Below are 21,089 nucleotides of genomic sequence, written 5' to 3'. Positions count from 1 at the left end.
ATAAGGTTTATCCGTACACCGGTATTCATCGTTCAGCGCGAGCGAGGGGTGTAAGTGGGTGTGGCTAGTACCAGTCAGCCTCCCAAATTGCCAACCTCACCTGCACGTGGTGCACCCTGCCGTTTAACCGACGAGGCTCTGGCGACCGACAAGTGGCGGTATAACCACTTCGAATTGGCTAGGCTGAACAAATGGCACAGACCGGTGTCGGGCAGCAGCGACGCCGGGGCGATCAGTCTAGCCCTGCGATGACCAACCCGCCTGCCCAGCGTGGTCATTATCGGGCATATCTTTAATGGGAAGGAGAAAAAAACCACAGCCCCTAGTTCCCGGCGGCCCCGCTATTCCTGGCTCTGGCAGCGGTTATGGTAACGGCGGGGCAAGGGGTGTTAAGAATCTCCGGCAGAGATTCCGCTGCCAACCCCGACGACTTGACCTGGCAACATACAACGCACGCACGTTGAGGACCGATGGAAAGGTGATTGAGCTGGAAGAAGTGGTGAGCAAGTTGCGCTGGGATATTATAGGATTGTCTGAAGTCCGGCGAGAGGGGGAGGACTCGATAATCTTGGAATCCGGCAACTTGTTTTACTACCGGGAGGGTGACCAACAGTCACAGGGTGGTGTCGGGTTTATCGTCCACAAGTCTCTCGTCAACAATGTTGTAAAAGTCGAAAGTGTGTCGAGCAGGGTAGCATACCTTATACTCAGAATTACCAAACGGTATTCGTTGAAGGTCATACAGGTATACGCGCCGACTTCGGCACACCCAGACGAGGATGTAGAGGTTTTGTATGAGGACATTTCAAAAGCCATACATGCCTCGAACACCTACTACAATATTGTGATGGGGGATTTCAACGCGAAGCTTGGCGAGCGAACTGGTTCAGAGTTGAGGGTGGGGCAATTTGGGTATGGGCAACGGAACCACAGGGGTCAAATGTTGGCTGACTTCATGGAGAAGGAGGGCCTTTATATGATGAACTCCTTCTTCAAGAAGCGGCCACACAGGAAATGGACCTGGATAAGCCCCGATGGTTCCACGAGAAACGAGATCGACTTCATCATGTCGACCAAACGGCATGTATTCAATGATGTCTCTGTGATCAACAGGGTTAAAACCGGAAGTGATCACCGTATGGTAAGAGGCACATTGAGTATAAACGTTCAACTTGAAAGAGTCAGACTGGTGAAGTCTACACTCCGGCCTACTCGTGCCCATATTCAAAACCCCGAGAGCTTTCAACTAGAACTACAGAACCGGTTCGGTTGCCTAGCAGATTGCGACACTGTGGACGATTTGAACAACAGGCTGGTGGAAACTGTCCAAACAGTCGGGTCCAAATTCTACAAGGCCCACCGTAGAAACAAGGCCAATAGGTTCTCAACCAATACACTCAAGCTTATGACGGAGAGGCAAGAGATGAGACTACAGTCTATAGCAGACGCGTCCGCTTACCGGCGGATTAATAGGCAGATCTCTAAATCACAGACTCGTGATATGCGGCACTTCAATACAGAGCGTATTAAAAATGCCATCGAGCAAAACAGAGGCTCTAAAGTGTTCGCTAGAGATCTGTCTATCGGTCAGAGCCAGTTGATGCGACTGAAGACCAATAATGGTAGTCTTGTCTCTTCCAAACCTGAGATCTTGGGTGAGGTTGAGAACTTTTATGGACAGTTGTACACCACAGTACAGACGCCTGTTGAAGATTTGGCTAAGGATCCTAGAGCCAAATTAACTCGACATTATACCGAAGATATCCCAGACGTCAGCCTATACGAGATTAGTGTGGCTCTCAAGCAGCTTAAAAATGGCAAGGCGCCGGGTGATGACGGAATAACGGCAGAACTCCTGAAGGCAGGTGGAAAACCGATACTGAAAGTCCTTCAGCGATTGTTTGATTCCGTTATTCACCAAGGCACAACGCCAGAGGCATGGCACAGGAGTGTGGTGGTTCTGTTCTTCAAAAAAGGTGATAATACCTTGTTGAAGAATTACAGACCCATCTCGCTGCTGAGTCATATCTACAAGCTGTTTTCGAGAGTCATTACGAATCGTCTCGCTCGTAGGTTTGATGACTTCCAGCCTCCCGAACAAGCCGGTTTCCGTAAGGGCTTTAGTACCATAGACCACATTCATACGCTGCGGCAGGTTATACAGAAGACTGAAGAGTATAACCGGCCACTTTGCTTAGCGTTTGTGGACTATGAAAAAGCCTTTGATTCGGTGGAAACTTGGGCTGTGTTTAGGTCACTGCAGAGATGCCGAATTGACTACCGGTATATCCAAGTGTTGCAGTGTTTGTACAAAAACGCCACTATGTCAGTTCGTATACAGGATCAGACTACGAGACCAATCCAATTGCAGCGAGGCGTGCGACAGGGAGATGTTATCTCCCCGAAACTATTTACCGCTGCGTTGGAGGACGTCTTTAAGCTTCTGGAATGGAACGGACTTGGCATCAACATTAACGGCGAGTACATCACTCAACTTCGGTTTGCCGACGATGTAGTCATAATGGCAGAGACTCTGGGAGACCTAAATACGATGCTCGATGGCCTCAGCAGAGCTTCTCAACAGGTTGGCCTACGAATGAACATGAGCAAGACGAAGATTATGTCTAATGCTCATGTTCCGCTTCAACCAGTAATCGTTGAGAACACTGCACTCGAAATTGTTGACGAATACGTATACCTAGGACACACGATCCAGTTAGGTAGGTCCAATTTCGAGAAGGAGGTGAACCGCCGAATCCAACTCGGATGGGCAGCGTTCGGGAAACTCCGTGCCATCTTTTCGTCAGAAATCCCTCAGTGCCTGAAGACGAAAGTCTTCGAACAGTGCGTGTTGCCAGTGATGACCTATGGCTCTGAAACATGGTCGTTAACTATGGGCCTCATAAGAAGGCTTAGAGTCACTCAGCGGGCGATGGAGAGAGCTATGCTCGGAGTATCTCTACGCGATCGAATCAGAAATGTGGAGATTCGTAGAAGAACCAAAGTTACCGACATAGCTCAACGAGTCGCGAAGCTTAAGTGGCAATGGGCCGGGCACATAGTTCGGAGAAAGGATGGACGTTGGGGTCCCAAGGTGCTGGAATGGCAGCCCCGTACTGGTAAGCGCAGCGTTGGTCGACCCCCAACGAGGTGGACAGACGACATTAAGCGCGTCGCAGGTAGCCGTTGGATCCAAGCGGCTCAGAATCGTGGAACTTGGAACTCCCTACAAAAGACCTATGTCCAGCAGTGGACGTCTATCGGTTGATGTGATGATGGTGATGATGATGAAGTATTTTAAAAGCTACATACAAAATATGATGAGTAGTACTAAAAAAAAAAATGATCGCGTTTCAACCAAATATACTACGACAATGCACACATCGCCATCCAGCCCCAAAGTAAGCGAAGCTTGTGTTATGGGTACTAAGATGACTGTTAAATATTTTTATGAATAACATACATAAATACTTTTAATATACATATAAACATCCAGACACTGAAAAACATGAATGTTCATCACACAAACATTTTCCAGTTGTGGGAATCGAACCCACGGCCTTGGACTCAGAAAGCAGGGTCGCTGCCCACTGCGCCAATCCGGAGCATCCTCAGATGTTGACTTTACAATTACCAAATTATTAATTGTAAAGTCAACATCTCCTGAGGATGCTCCGGTGTCGGAGCGAAACGTGCGTAGAGGGTACATTGCCGAGGATCCGTTTGGTGTGGAGTATAAGGATCGAAGAAATTATAAATTACATAACACAGGTTATCCTTCTTTTCGCGTAGTATAGCAAATTATTTATTTTTCATAATATATTATTCCGCAAAGTAACGCCTTTTTCTATCCAACAGTTGACAATAATAATTTTACCTTTTACTCTGATTATAGACGTCACCATCAGGTAGTTTTACTATTTTGAAATTGCATGTTTTAATTAAAAGAAAAAACATTTCTATTAATAACTAGTCGCCACAGGTGCTTTACAAGATATACTTGAAAAATAGAATAAGAATGAAATAAAACAAACCTTTCTATCATAAATTTTGTCGACCCTCAAATTCATAATCAGAGACACAACCCTTCTGCAGGGGTCCCTGTGGACCCTCCTGGCGTATCCGGGACGACATTGGCAGCTGGAGATTCCTGGAAAAGATTTTCCAAATTCCAATAATAAGAGATATATAATAAGATAAAAATTGTTAAAACTATAACTATTATAATCCTTTTGTTTCAAGTACAAATATAATGCACAACTTTATATTTGTTCTTGAAATTTTGAAGGGTTACAGGCAAAGCTTAACTAACAAAAAAACATGACGTATATTTTTATTTACATTACAAATAGGACAAAAATTTGATAAACGAAATTTCAAAATTGGAATGCCAGATTATTCATGTTAAAATATTTGCAAATAAACTGAAATAAAATATAATAATAATATATAATTAATATTAATAATAATAATATATTTACAATTAAACTGAAATATATTTACATATTCATTCATTCATTATTCTACTAGTCAAGCCCTTTGGATTTGATACCCATATTGAGGGAGTTGTGAATAAATATGTAACCCGTCATTATGTGGCGGCGCCATCTTGGACCGATTTTCATCAAACATAGCTAAGTACACTTCCAACTGATTCGACTTAAAAAACAAAATCGAAATCGGTTCATCCGTTCAAGAGCTACGATGCCACAGACAGACACACACAGACACGTCAAACTAATAACACCTCGTTTTTGCGTCGGGGTTTAAAAGTACTACAAGAAATCTAAGGAGAAATTACCTGCTTCGGTCCTACACTTTTCGTTTTGAGCTTGATCGCAAGTTGAATCATCTCCGACGATGCATGTATCGATTCTGAAACAAAACAAACATTGCATTAACATATAAAAATAATTTCGGAACTGACAGGATTTGAACCTGCGACTCTCTGGCAATCGCGGCCTGAGCCCTTTTTCCAATTAAGCTACGGCTCTCGTACCGTAGATGCCGAAATTAGTATATATGCCTTTTACATCAATCTTATAGCGACTGTAACGTCATCTAGTAGGAAACGACGCAGTTTCGATCTACTTTTTCAAAGGTCCATATTACAATGAGACACGTTTGAAACAAGAGATGACACATTGCTTTTTTTTTATAATTTTATTATTTTTATTAATGTTTTTACCGCTAAAAACACTAATAAAATTAATAAAATTATGAATTTTGTTAAAGTCTGAGAACGCTATAGAAATATCTAGTTTAATTCAAATTCAAAATTCATTTATTTTGAGTAGGCATAGTTTATAGGCACATTCGAAACGTCAAGTCAGTCTGTTCGTAGTGACTCTACCAGCGGTTCCGAAGGCAGATTCCACTGAAAAGAGTCGGCAAGACACTCAGCAGATTGCTCGTTTCCAACATCATTTTATAGTTTAACAATCTTTAGAATTTTTCTGTTTTGTGAGATATGACAGCGGAATTCATCAATCGTGTAGTAACCACGATTGTTTAAATGTGTTTTACTACATCGTTTAAATTTAGGTAAATATCATTTATACATTTGCATATTTATAAATTCTGATTTTTTTATGATACGATCCGGGGGGCACAGAATTAAGAATATACAGAAGCCGTGTACACGACTTATTTAGAAGCACCAAAAACCACTCCACTTTAGTAGTGTTTCTCGAACAGACGGTTAGTCTCTGAATTCCATTTACCAGTTGACAGTCACGTTATCACCATCTCACAGTGAATTTATATTAAGCTATGAAGCTAGAGCATTTCACACTAAAGCTTTTTTATCGTTTAAGTAATCCTTAATATTATAATAGGATGTTTCTGTAAGCTTACGTTATATATAAACTTTGAACTTATTGAGAGACATCTCGAAGATTTCATTTGGTAATTTGTTAAAAAATAGTTGCTCAGTGTAGTCAGCTAGCTCGGTTACCTGACAGTGGGCTGCGGTCGCCGGTAAGTGTGCGGCCGTTGCCCGGCGTGGGAGTGCGGGCGTGGGAGTGGGCGTGGGGTGGGCTGTCGCTGCGGTGGTGGCAGCGGGAGGTCGTCTGCCGGTATCGCCACTCCCGTGCCCAGCGAGGGCCCGAGGGTTGAATGTGGGGATGCTGCAAAAAAAAAAAAAAACTTAAATAACTATATTTTGAATGCGAATGTATGAGCGATGATAGACCAGAGGGTAGGACTTCGATTTCACTCTCGGGGGGCCGAGTTCGTATCCCAGTACGCACCTCTAACTTTTCTAAGTTATGTGCGTTTTAACTTTTAAGCAATTAAAATATCACTTGCTTCAACGGTGAAGGAAAACATCATGCCTGAGAGTTCGCCAAAATGTTCTCAAAGGTGTGTCGTGTCCACATATCCGCACTGGGCCAGCGTGGTGGACTACGGCCTTAACTCCTTCTCATTGTTGGAGACTCGAGAGATTTATTTATTAGTTAATTTCCTAACCTATGTGCTGATACTGAGAATTTTTAATGTGAAACATCTATAGGCGAGGGTAAACATGATTATTTGCATGGCGATACATGCCGTAGCGACGCTCTATGACTAATGACAATGTGAGATGGTGATAAGAAAAAGAACACCCGGCTAAGTTTGTAGTTGGCTTCTTCATAGACCAGGGCGCGTTTGGAACCTTCGGAGCTTTAGTTTTAAGTTTACGATTGTAGTTATCGCCATCACTACATCACTAAGTGCCATCTATGTGCCTATTTGAATAAAGAAATATTTGACTTTGACTTTTGACTTATGTACCTACTATACGTAGTCCATACGTAGCAGTGTGTATAGTGCACTCAGTATTGTTTACTATGTTACGCATGTGAGGATAGCCTGTCTTTACTTAAAAAACTATTATTAACTATTTTAACAAAAAAATATGTCCGTCAGCGATAATTCAGGAAGTGAAACTGTGCAGCCTCCTACAGAAAAAGCAAAATCACAGCCTGATTGTACCTAGTTATTTATCTTTTCATTATGCTACATCTGATTCCTGTTGTAATCAGTTCTTTTATGCGTATAACTTATATATATACTAGCCGTTGCCCGCGACTTCGTCTGCGTTTGATTTTGTTTATTGATGTTTGCATTAAATTTAGTTGTAGATCTGAAAAAAATTAAAGTATTTAGTATGGCTAAGCCTTAAATAAGGGGTTTGCTGTTGTCCGCTGAGGAGATCTGTGACTGTCCTCTATCTCCAACCACAGTTTGGGCAAAATTAAACACATATTATAACCTCTATAGTACAAAAATAATTATTTAAATCGGTTATAATTTGTCGGAGTTACTGTCGGGATAAAAAGTATCCTATATTACTTCTAACATTTCCAAGAATATGTGTACAAAGTATCATGAGGATCGGTTAAGCAGTTTTTGTGTGAAAGCGTAACAAACAAACTTACATTGACATTTATAATATTAGTAGGGCTTTCTTGTGTGCGGGTGTATGTCACTGAACTTCTCCTAGACGGCTGGACCGATTTGAATGAATTTTTTGGTATACGTTGGGTTGGCACCCTGGATGGGTTTCGATTCACAAATGCGGGCCCGACAGATGCGGAGGGGTCCGCTAGTGACTTATAAAAACCAATTTCGACGTTTCACATCGGCCAGGCGTCGTGACGGCTCACCCATTTTTTATGGTTGATAGAGTATTTATTGTTTTTTTTATTGGTAATTTACCAGCGCTTGACCACCTCACCTGATGGAAAGTGTAGATGTGGCTTAAAATGGAACGCCTAGAAGATGCCTATTCCGTCTTGTTTATAAGATAACCGTGTTTTCACATTTATTATTTTAATCATTGACGGACGATTGTCGCAGTGGACAGCGACCCTGCTTTCAGTCCAAGGCCGTAGGTTCGAATCCCACAAGTGGACAATGTTTGAGTGATGAACATGAAAGTTTTTCCTGGATGTTTATCTATATGTTATAAGTAGGTATATCTATATATAAAAAAGATAAAGTTTGTGGGTATGTTCCGTATAGGCTCCGAAACGGCTGGACCGATTTCAATGAAACTTTCAGGGAATCTCCGGATTGACCTGGCGAGTAATCCTGTAAAGTTTGGTGACGATCGGAGCACTCCTATTTTTGAACTGTCTAACTGTCAAATACAGCTTTTATTTACTATGATGATATTCTATTGGTGGGTGTACATGGGTGTAGATAATGATCTTTACCCGCTCGAGAAGAGAATAGAAGAGAATGAATAGGGAGAGAAATAAATGATTTAATATATTATGAGACTTAAATTAAAAATTTAATGATGTAAGTTTATTGTTTAAATAAAATAATGCAAAATCTAGCCCGGCGAAGCGGGCTGGGTACGCTAGTTATTTATAAAATTATTCATCAGTTATCTTAGTACCCATAACACAAGCTTTCTTTGGGACTATATAGCGATGTGTGTATTGTCGTAGTATATTTATCTATTCACTCAATCACTCTATACAATATCTTACCAGTCGGGTGAGCTGTCTGAACCTTGGTGGGAGTGATGCTGCTAGTCGGAGTGTCGAAGAGGTTCAGGTAGGTCCTCTTGCCATCAATGGAGACGAAGCCCTGGTCTCCAGACGCCGACACTATGATGTCGTGGTCCGTGTGGTGGAGGTTAATGTTTTCTATGTGAACTGGAAGACAAATTATGTAAGTTTTATTTCCTGAGCGGTTATAGCGCAGTGGTTAGGAGCTCAACTTCACTTTCGGAGAGCCGAGTCCGAATCCCAGAACGCACCTTAAAATTTCCTAAGTTGTGTGCGCTTTAAGTAATTAAAATATCATCAGCTTCGACGGTGAACGAAAAAGATCGTTAGGAAACCTGATGTCTGAGAGTATTTGAACTCAGCCCCCCGAAAGTGCAGTCGAGCTCCCACGGCGCTATCAGAGCTTCTAAGATTCAGCTTGATATGCCTGTAATTACAACGGCAACCACGCTGTGTACACTGAAACACATTATGCAGCTTGGCGGCAAAAATAAGCATGATACACAAAAATCTTTACAAATGCTACTTATGTACTCGTTTATTTACACTATACGCAGCGAACATACAGCGCCCTGCGAGATCAGTACAACAGTGTGCTGAGGGCGGTGTTGAAGAAGCCACGACGCTGCAGCGCGTCAGAGATGTTTGCGGAAGCGCGGGTAGATGATTTCTACGCGATCATCCGCAAGCGTGCTGCTTCAATGATGAGCAGGCTCGTGAACAGCACTAACACCCTCCTCAGTACACTGGCATTCAGGCTGGACAGCTCTCTCTGGGGAAGCTGGGATGGTGTGCACACGCGCTATAGGGGTGTTATAAGTAGACTGTAAGGAATTTTGTGTATAGAATAAGGTTGTTTTTTAGTTGTTAAGTACTAACATAGGTTTAACTTCATTGTTCTACTAACACGATATGGACAAATGTCTGAAATAAAGACTATTATATTATTTACCTGAGCCACCCTTTTCTCCCGGTCCTTGTATAGCCGAGACCGTAACATCGAATATCTCCCCGTATCCTGGCAAGTGGGTCTCAGCTGCTGTGATCACGGGGGCATCAGGTGGCCGGTACCGGGAGCCGTGAGGTTTGAAGTCGGGGTCGTCCAGTACTATACCGGGACGTGGACGGTACGGCTGGTACGGTATGCCCTGTGATGCTGCGAATTTGAGGTTCGAATTATTTAGGCACGACCGGAACGCGGAATCGCTAAAATATGTATTGTATTTATCTAATGATATATGATTCTTGTATTATGAAAAACATATTTTTATTAATATTCTAAGTGAGATTGGTATTTATTTTCAAATAATAAAACTGCAAAATCTAGCCACCCGCCATGACAGGTTTAACGTGATGATTCAAAATGATGACGACACGTCTATATAATAATTTTGTACCATTGAACTCGGAAAATCAGTTTCTAAATTTTTTGTTGATGTCCCGAGTATGGCCATGATAACCGGTGAGCGTTTTCGCGGGAAATATTTTTTAAAAATATAAAATGCACTTTGAATATAGAAGAAACTTCCGAAAATCATGGGGCAGTTTTTCAAAATTATGTAGTTATGGATTTATAAATTCAGCTTTAGCCTATATATATTAAGTTAGTGTGTAACTTAAAACCTATTTATAACATCAACATAAAGGTGGTCAATAAGGGGTTTGCTGATAGCAAGGTTCCTTGGAAGTACAGTCCGCTCTGCATTTATGAAACACAAGGTAAAGTAATGATTGTTAATGTTGGTTATTTGAAGCAGCACACGAGAACCCGATCAGCACCCGGTCCTCAAAAATAACAGGTACCAGGAAGAAGAATAAACGACCAAAACGATTTTGGTATTTAAACTCTTGATCATAAACAACATAAAATTATAGAATTAGACACTTTACACACTATATAGTAACGAACATAGTCCACACTATCAGCCTAATCGTGCTACTGTCATTGACGTTGAACGTTAAATTGAAAAATGTTGTTATCGAAAAAGAGTTGAGTTTACCTGAGTTTCTTGATTCGTGTTGTGGTCACAACGAACTGACTTTTATTAGATTATAAGCACTTTTGAAACAGAACAAATTTTAATTTTGACGCTATTTGGAGTTTAAAAAGTCCAAGGTTTCCCAAAATTTACTATTGCGGCATCTATCTAAACTTTATTTTTCATCAAAATTATCCTACCTTTATAAGTGACTCTACTCTATAATGCAGAATTTAGAGTTGTTTAAGGAGTAAGAGTCTATTTATAAAATAATAAAAATCATCTTACTTGGCAAAGGTTGAGTATTTATCGACGAGGTCTTAATGTCAATATGTACAATGGAAGATTCACTGCTGGGTGGCGCATGACTTATCAACCCATCCGTAGGTGTTGGCGAAGCAGTTGATACCATAGTTGAAGTTGGAGTCTCAACAACCGACGGTTCTAATATTGGCTGCATATTATTCTCCACATTTACTACACTTTCATTTATAACCGGCCTCTCTGTAGATTTATCATCAGTTTTATATTTATCTTTCAATTTATCTTTGTCTAGGTTAAATTGATCTTTTTTCTTTTCCTTATCAGGTTTAACAGGTTTCTCAGTTTTGGGATTTTCTGTTGTGGTTTTTTGTGTTGTTGGTTGAGTAGGTTTAGGTTTCTCAGTTGGTTTCTCGGTTGTGGTTGATGTTGAAGTTGTAGTTTCTGTAGTTGTTGTAGTGCTAGTACTAGTAGTTGTTTTAGTGGTAGTTGAAGTTTCGGGTATAGTTGTTACCTGATTTTCTTTTTCTATATCATCTGTGATATTTTTTAATTCAGTACTTGTCTCAGTTGTTATGAAAGTCAATATATCACCATGATGATCATGAATATTGTTTTCTATATGAGATTCGTTTTCGTTAAAGGTGAATTCATCTTGTTTGTCATCTGATATTTCTGGTGGTGGTATTAGTGTTGGTTTGTAAACTGGCAGTCCAGGATTTGGTCTGCGGTTAGGTGGAGGTCTCGGCCTTCTTTGCCAAGGCGGCATAGGTCTGTGAAACCCTGGTCGACTAGACATAGGAGGACCAATTTGATCTTGTAAATTAACACCAGGAGGTCTATCAAATGGATACGGAGGTGGAATTTTTGTGGGATGGTATGAATGTGTTGGCGGTGTGATTGGTTTATCGAAATCTGGGATTGATGGTACATCAGATATTCGTGGTGGACCACGGTTATTAATTCTCGACGCCATCGGTCGTGGTCTTCCATTAAGCAACTGTGTATTAGCCTGTACGTTTACATTTCCGTTTAATAGCTTAACGATACCAGTAATAATGTTTTGTATTTCAGTGTTCTGACGACCTTGGTTATAATTCACCGTCGCGAACGTCGCAGGTTGCACTACTGTGGGTCGAAATTTGGGCCCCGGAGGCGCTAGTGCGCGACCCTTCGGGGCCCTCTTCCCTTCCCCCGGAAACCTGAACTCTAATTTATCTCCAAAACCCGAAGACATCATCATTGCTTCCTCATCTCTGATATAACTTAGTGTTTTCGTTGGAATTATTTCGTTGTATTTCCTCTTATGTACATCTAATTCGTTGTCGATTTCATTATTATTCGATGTTTGTATTTCATCTGTGTTAATCGATCTAGTACCTCTATTAGGTTCAACAGATCTTTCTACTATTAGATGATATTCAGATTCCTCGTCCGTTAATAAATCTTGAGGTTTCATTTCGATGTCATCATATTTGGCACTAGGTTCTAAATTGAAAGCTAGTTTTTCTACATTACTTGTTTTTAACAACACGTCTGGGTATTGTTCTTCATTGGCTGCGGATTTTGGTGACAGCTGTGATATTGTGAACGTCTCTTCGTAACCTGGAAAGAGGGAAAAGGTACGGTTAGAATCTTGGTGTCTTAAAATCTTAGACTATGACGAGTTTTTAAAGTGTTTTTCCACCTACAAGCTGACAGTGAAAATGAGGACTGTTAATTATGTGGTCCTCGTTATATAGTAGTTTTTTTTTTTTTTTTTCAATTATTAAAACACTATTTCACTGTTTAATGCACATTTGGGATTGAATAGAAAACCTTGCAAGTTCTTGAGTCGCGTTAAAAGAATTTCGTACCATGTCTGTTTATAAAACAATATTTTAATTTTCTATACAACTAAGCTCTTCCAATGTAACTCATCAACATGCCAACATCTAGAATAAAAAAAGTAATCGGTTTATAAGAATTTGTTTTTAGTATTGCGTTGTTTAGATACATGGCAACACGAATATCTGTTCCTATAGCAAATCAAATTGGGGTTCCGTTTTTTCCATTCTGTTGTGCAGAACCCTATCATAGTTAATATCTTTCCCTTTTCGATAGCTTTAAAAAAAAAGTTAATTTAATTGTCTCAGCTGACATTCAACGATACAATGTCCAGACACATGACAGTCAGTGTAGGCAACGTAATATATGTGACAATTGCCTATTGTATTATGTCGTGGACTTATGTAACGGTTGCTATATAATGTAACATGCAACATTCCGCGACGAACATAAACTAGGCAGACATAAACGAAGCCTGATCGCCTGCTTAAAAATATTTTATTGAGATTCTCATTTTTGGTTTCTTACCGGATAAAACGGAGACTTTTTCATTCGAGTCTGATGCAAAGAGCAACTTAGCTGAAAATTACCGTTATGGTAACCATGCGTGTGCTGACTGACTTTGCGATTAAAAGGAGATTCCAACCTTACCTACCACCATTGTAAACACTGGTCGTAAAAATATATACTAGAAAGGGGCGTCCATAATTTACGTGAGGTGTTTTATTAAATTTTCTGTTTAATTTTATTCAACCCCCTCCCCTATCCCCCAATCTCACGTGATTAAATTGAGCTATTTGGTATAAAACAAATATTGTGGCTTGACAGTCAGTAGTTGTACGAGTATAACGTCGATGTATGAATGAAATTATTTTCTTTCGAATAAATTAGCGAATGATCTTAATCGTATTACGAATGCGCTTCTAAATCGTATATATTTTTTTTTTCAATCAGAAAAAAGTTGCGTCATATTTGCCGAAAACCCCCTCCCCCCCCACCCTCTCCATCGTAAGATTTGATGAGATTTTGAGGAGACACGAAAGTCTGTCTTCAAGTATTTTAAAGAAGACATGTTGTGTGAAGCTCCGGTGCCATGTGGTGACGGCAGATCAGAACACAGTTGTCACCACCCCTCTCTTCCCGTTGGTGTCGTACGAGGCGACTAAGGGAATGCGACAGGGAACGGGCAGCCACGTCCTCCTGTCTACTATTAGCATCTACTGCGATCAACAACCCGTATGCTCAGCGTGGTTGTTATTGGTAAACCCTCGCGTTGGGAGGGCTTTATTTATTTTTAATTCAATCAGTATGGTTAACACCAATAACACTTATATAATACACACAAAAATTTAAAAGACCCGCAGTGGACTGTTGTTACGCGTCGGGTTATGATATGGATGGATGACGTCCGGTCCTAACGACCGGTCCACGATATAGACGGTAGACCCTTTCTGTACTATGGACTCACGAGGGTTTGTTCCGTGTATGGAAAGCTTTTGAGTTAACTTAGATTAAAGTGTAGTATTAATTGACTTACAAAGCCAATGGCCCACCTGATGGTAAGTGAAACCCATCACCCTACGAGTTTATTTTTGCTTTTATATTATGTATGTTCGTTAAAAACTTCTGAATTGAGGAAAGCAAGAAGTTACAAAGTTTCCATCAAATTACAGTAAGAACAACAATAGAGCCAGTAATTATTTACCGCAATGGTAGTCATCCGTGTAGGAACGGATATGTACCGTATATGTACCTATGCAGTCGAACAATTAACGGTATTTACCGATGTATGGGCAATCTCTACGCTTGCACATTTATTTACTCCTGGTAATATGTTACAAGGGTGCAACTTCTTTAGGGGAAGTTATTTAAGTTACGTACTGATAACAAAAACTGGTAAAGAGTAACGGTAGTCTGTTTATTTTTAGTAAAATGTTATAAAAAAAAGGCTGATATTTGTTATAATATCATTTATTTTTTAAGTGTAACGTTTTTAGGGGAAGTTATGAAAGTTACGTACTTATAATAGAAACCAGTTAAGAGTAACGGTGGCTGTCTGTTTTTTTGTACCAGCTAGTCTCCGAAACGGCTCAAATTATTTTAATGGGTCTTTGGGATGTAGTCACATGATGTAAAATAAATATTTTAAATTATAAATATTTAATATACAAATATTTCTTTATTCAAATAGGCACATAGATGCAGCAGTGAGTAGTGATGGCGATAACTACATTCGTAAACTTAAAACTAAAGCTACGAGGGTTCCAAACGCAACCTGGTCTAAGAAGAAGCCCACAACAAACTTAGCCGGGTGTTATTTTCGTTATCACCATCTGACATTGTCATTTAGTAGGATACTTATTACTTCAGTAATGTACACCAGAAACTTTGAAATTCAGGTTGAAACCTGACTTTATAATAGACACCAAGTCTTCAAAACTAAGGTCTTAAAGAGTGTACTAATCTTAAATATGAAAAAAAAGACGAACGTATTTTTTCAAGAAAAGGCTTTTAACTCAGGTCTTTGTTAAAATAGAAATCCTTGGAGGAGGCCTTTAATGAATGAATGTATGAATATACTTTTATTGCACATAAAAAAGAAAAGTATAACAAAACAACGTATAAGTACAATTTTTGTAGTATTTTAAACTTTGTAGACACTATTATTTTATTCTGTTTTACTATCTTTTCAAACAAAAAAAAAAATCATTTATTTCAAGTAGGCCTAATATAAGCACTTTTGAAACGTCAAGTCTGTCTGTTTGTAGTGATTCTACCACCGGTTCGGAAGGCAGATTCTACCGAGAAGAAGCCGGCAAGAAACTCAGCAGTTGCTTTTGAAAGTTATATACTTTGCATAGCATTAAAGACTTTTTTTTCTTCTTTTTTACATTAAAATCTTTTTCTTTATTAGTTAAAAATAAAACAAAACTTTATTTAAACAACCCGAATGGTGTAGAATCGATCAAAATTGCACAATCAATATTACGCATTACCACGGGAAACCTCTAGAAGCAACTAGAAATTCTACAAAGGAAACCTAAAAGTTTTTGGCTCGACTAACCAGTTACCTACTATATTAAAGAGACAGATACTTATGGCATACCTAGCTCTAAATACCTACGTGTTTGAACGGATCAGCTATTTGGGATCCGTTATGTACACTTATATAAAGTCTCAGGCGAAACTTTCTTTATTCAAACAGGCTTTAACATACAATAAACAAGCATTAAGCTAAATCCATACTAATATAATAAAGATGGAGACTTTTTTTCTTTTGTTTGAAAGCGCTAATCTATGCAACGAATAGGTAGATGGCTTTGAAATATATTTCTCTGCATTAATATACCTAACTACCTTTCTTAAACTAAAATTCTTTTGGAAAGTTATAAGTTACTAAACATTTGATTTAAGGCCTATATCGCTTATGCGAGCTGTGGAAAAAATATGTAATTCGACATTTTGTTGTAGCAGCTATCTTGGATTTGAAATTTATCGTAGTGTATTGCAATTAACTAGTCAAGCCCTTTAATTTTATACAGATATTACGGGGGTTTTCTGAAAAATATATAATACGCAATTTTTTAGCGGCGGCAATCTTGGACTGATTTTCATTAAACCTAGCTAAAAACACTCCCGACTTATTCACGTTTCAAACCAAACAACATCAAAATCTGTTTATCCGTTCGCGAGCTATAATGCTACATACAGACACAGAAACACACGAGGGTAACGTATAACACCCCGTCCAATTTTTTTTTATTCCACCACGAGTTAGCCCTTTGTCTGCTGTACTGTACCCGGTGGTGAGCAATGATGCAGTCTAAAATACTAACGGGCCAACCTGTATGAGTATGAGGCATTTATAACAAACCCATACTCATGCACGGAACGCTAAATCGCGTGGCGAGCCTTTGTCGGTAGAGGGGTAACTAGCCACAGCTAAGTCCTCGCGACAGACCGGACCAGGCCAAATTCTAAAATTCACCATAAAGTTTACCACTGATCGAAGATCGTCGCTCCTTTGATAGAGCAGCTGCTGTGCCCAGCAGTGGGACACTGGGTTATGGCCCTTATGGGTAACGTCGTCGTCGTTATCCACCTCTTACCGGCCCACTACGGGGCACGGGTCTAATCTCAGAGTGAGAAGGGTATATAGGCCATAGTCTACCACAATTATTGGTAAACTTCACGAGCCTTTATGAACTTAATGGAGTTCTAGCAGTAGTAAAGCTTTTAATGACAGAGTTCGCCCGAGGAGTACTGTCGCCATGCTTAATTCTGCCGCTAAGCAGCATTGTTGCAATGGTGAAATCACAAGCTTAACACCGACGCCTCAAATTGATGGACTCAGGCCGGCATGTTACAGGACGTGCTCCTTGAAGTGCTGCTGTTTATAGGCGACGGCTTTCCACATTACATCAGGTGGGCAATTTCCTTGGTCCGTCAATTATTACTATCAAAAAATAAAAAATGGAGAACTCTCTAGCATGCCATTTTTCTCTTATTGTTTTCCTTCAACGTTACAGTTAAAGCAAGTGATATTAAGGTTTAGGTTTAAAGTCATTTATTCCCATAAAAAGACCTAAGACACTTACATAGGAAACTTAATTTTCTATTATAAATTAATACACTTCGCCATTAGACTAAATTACTAAATTCAATTTTACTATTATCTACTCATTCGATGTATTCGTCTTTAAATTTATTGGTATTACTTAATATATAAGAATCTAATTTAGTTTTGAATACATTGAATGAGTTTACATTTTTTATAGGTATAGTTATCAATACTTATAATAAAACTGTAACTGGAAGATTTCTGTACATTTAATATATTTTGAAAATTTTGACTGGGGGATACTTTATAATCAACACTGAGTCCAAAACAATTTTTTTTTTCATTTTTTATTTGGCAGTGTGTACTAATTTTAATGAAGATCTGATGAATATTGTTGGAGATCAAGGACATAATTCTTCAGCAAGTCGCAAGGCATATGGGACAACGATCGAATGCATGCGTACCATCCTACTAATATTATAAATGCGAACGTTTGTGAGATTAGATGTTTGGATGGATGGATGTATGGATGAATGGTTGGTTTGCTACGCTTTAAAGCGACAACGAAAGAACCGATTTGGCTAAAATTTGGCAAAGATACCTACAATATAGTCTGGCATAGCTCATAGGCTTCGTTTTATCCCGGAAAAGCAAACAGCTTCTACAGGTTAGCATCGCTATTTTTTCCCCATCCGCGTTTCAAAATCCGCGCAACGGAGTTTTAGATTGACGTGGTTTTTTGGATAGGCGTAATTGACGTGTTTTTTTTTAAGTCGACTTGTTTCGGGTCCGCTTGTTTTATTATAAAATTTGGCGCCTTCAAAGGTAAGGGATTTTTTACCATAATTTGTTCTAGTTCAAGGTTTACACACCTTAACTATATAACTTCGAAAAGTTAGAGTGAGGTGAGGTGACCGATATCACCGCGACATTAGGTGATGATTATCCACGACATACCTTTTCTCCACCCGTATCATTAGTAACGCGTGATACGGAGTAGGTGCGGACTGTCAGAGTCGGGCGCAAATTGGACCGACAAAAACGAAAGCCGGCCTCACAGTGAAAGTGCTCCAGCTGTATTTGACGGTGCGGGCGATTTAGTATCACTTTCAGACTCTCGGGGCTTAAGTTTTAGATGGCATTACATAAGAATATAATAAAAAACATGTGCAGTACCGTAAAGTAAGAGAGAACCGTACAGTTAGAGATTCCTCTCAATAAGTTCAAAGTTTATATAAAACGTAAGCGATTACAGAAAATCCTATTATAATGACAAGGATTACTTCAACGATAAAAAAGCTAGGGGGTGAGTTGCTCTAACTTGATAGCTTAATATTAATTTACTGTGAGATGGTGACAACAAAAAAGCTACCCGGCTTAGTTTGTTGTGTGATATTCTTAGCCCAGGGCGCTATTGGAACCCTCGTAGCTTTAGGTTTAAGTAGGCGGCCGTATCACCATCCCCATGTAAACATATATGTATGAACGCTTCATAAGTGCCTGTGATAGGCCTACATGATTAAAGAAATCTTGAATTTAAATTTAAGTATGGAAGGTTTTTTTTTCTTTCCTCTACCATCAAGCATCACTGAGATGCTATTGCCTATAAAAATCTAGCCTATTATCTTGACTAATGAATAACTTATTTAAATTTAAACTTAAACTTCTACTTCTAAATAGGTACAACACAGTACAGTCTCTAACTATGACTTGCGCTCCTATTAGGTTTTCGGTTTCACAGCTAAGTCTCAGAGACAGTACATAATGTACCTCTAACACCTGTGAAGTATTATTTCGGTTTTCATTAACACGTTGTGTATTACCCTGCTATAGTCGGGTAAAGAACCCAACGTCTTAATCCGTGGCAAACCACTAATTATTGTTTATGGTAACAAGTTTGTGTCTTTGATGCGAAATCAACCAGTTGTTCGAAAATGAGTGTAAGTAGGAAGTAAATTAAATGTGAGCGACATTTACTTGATCAGGTAAAACCGAGGAGAGTAATTTAATATGATATTTGAGCAACTACGTAGTTTATTGCATCAGATAGATATCACCGTAGACCCGTAGTTGGTAATGGAACGTACAGCCTTATTCATCGTCCGTTATTATTACATCATCCGACAATTTAAATTGATCTTTAGGCTTCACCTGCAAGTATGGTTGCCATGTGGCAGGTAAATCTGTGAATGTCCCGTAACTTTGCGTCCCATCGTGACTCCCGTAATTTTGTATAAAACAGTCGCGTGTCCGATAAAACATTAAAAAATTCAGAAGCCCCCGACATTTCAATGAAGTGAGCATAATTCTACTAGTCAAGCCCTTTCATTTGATACCCATATTGACCGGGATGTGAAAACGGGATGTGGCGGTGGCCATATTCGACTGATTTTCATTAAACATAGGACACTCTCGACTGATTCACCTTTACAAAAACAGAAGCAAGATCTGTTCATCGCAGCCAGGCACACTCACATGCACCCACATACACACACATATATATATAGCCTATTGTTTTTTTGAAAGCTTTTATGTCAAGTACGCCGCGATTTATGCGCGTTCGGCATTCACATTCATCACATTTTTATCCGATTTCTTCTAATCTGAACTGCAGACGCATCTATCTTGCTCAGATATTTTATCAGTTTAGCCTAATCTCACTATTAGAGATGGAGAAAAAGTAATAGGTATAATCATTACTTTTTCTCCATCTCTAATAGTGAGATAAGGCTATCATTTTTCTTTTTCCTTTAAAATACATCAAATAAGAACATTATTGAGGCTTATGCGTAAATAGTATAATATAGCGTACACGTTTGGTGACACATGTTCATGGTAGTTAACCTTTTTATAAAAACCTGATAACACAGGATGTGTACAAATAAATAAAATGGAAATGTCTGTTTGTAATGTCAAAATAACAGCTTATCACTAAATGTGTATTTAAAGACACACGTACTTTAATTAAAAAAAACAATTTTTAAAACTTTGGTCTGACTATTTCAATAGAAATTCGTCTAGAAGAATGTTACAAAGGTAGAAATATAGGTTAATTTTTATTTCAGAGCCTTAGAGGTGAAATAGGGATTGAAGGACTCTGGAGTCTGGATTCGTAGTTTTCGAAGTTTTTGTTATCCGCACAGATTCTCGATGATCTACTCCTAAAAGGGGGAAACGGGGGTTGGAAGATTATTTGGTAAGTATTTGTTTTTAAAGTTAGGTCATTACAATCTCCATAGTTATAAATGTAATACTTTTGAAATAGCTTATTTTTGAACAAACCTCAAGGGTGTATACAATGTTTATAAAGGAAAACTTACGTATTACAAATTGTGAACGCAGTCGCGGGCAACTAGTAATAATACATAGTTTTCGTAGCGCTTTAATATCCTAATACACTTGATATTTTGAACAGAAGTTCGAATCATTCGATAATTGGTATCATTACCCACTTAAAAATAGGAAGTCGCGCATTTAATTACTTCCTTATACATATAAAAGTACATAAATATTAATAGACTGAGATGGTGTAAATAAAACACGCGGAGCATTCTTTGGGGACGGCCGATAAAAGTGAAACCTACATCTATGTACGTGTACACAATATGTAATGAAAACCGAAATAATACTTCACAGGCTTCTGTGAAACCGAAAACTAACGAAAACTTTTTGAGACTAATAGTTCTACCACTGACCACTGCCATAGTTTTTAGTGAAAGAAATCAGTCAGCCCTAAAATTACACGCAAAATTAAAATCATGTGACTCCTATAACTTTATAAGGTACGCGTCGCGTAGCGTAGGTACTATGCCCGTGTCGGTCTTTTATCTTCAATAGGGTTGTCGTAAGTTTACACTTAGAACGTTTTAAATTGGTTTGAGTGGAAAAATGAATATGCTTCTTTGAACATGAATTGAATTGATGTTTTTACTAACGGCACGAGACCGTGATTGG

General features: G+C 39.1%; 1 protein-coding gene across 1 annotated transcript in view; it reads right to left on the bottom strand.

Moving 5' to 3' along the window:
* LOC120625072 overlaps positions 1 to 21,089 on the bottom strand; it is a 61,053-nt gene that overhangs the window by 16,465 nt on the left and 23,499 nt on the right. The window contains exons 3-8 of the mRNA XM_039891987.1: positions 10,775 to 12,352; positions 9,460 to 9,663; positions 8,487 to 8,654; positions 5,957 to 6,128; positions 4,802 to 4,875; positions 4,035 to 4,150 (exon numbers count right to left, since the gene is read on the bottom strand). Coding sequence (XP_039747921.1) covers positions 4,035 to 4,150; positions 4,802 to 4,875; positions 5,957 to 6,128; positions 8,487 to 8,654; positions 9,460 to 9,663; positions 10,775 to 12,352 — 2,312 coding nt within the window. The remainder of the gene's footprint in view (positions 1 to 4,034; positions 4,151 to 4,801; positions 4,876 to 5,956; positions 6,129 to 8,486; positions 8,655 to 9,459; positions 9,664 to 10,774; positions 12,353 to 21,089) is intronic.

Source organism: Pararge aegeria, chromosome 7 (genome assembly GCF_905163445.1).
Source record: "Pararge aegeria chromosome 7, ilParAegt1.1, whole genome shotgun sequence".
NCBI lineage: Eukaryota > Metazoa > Arthropoda > Insecta > Lepidoptera > Nymphalidae > Pararge > Pararge aegeria.
This window is presented reverse-complemented; position numbering and strand designations above follow the sequence as displayed.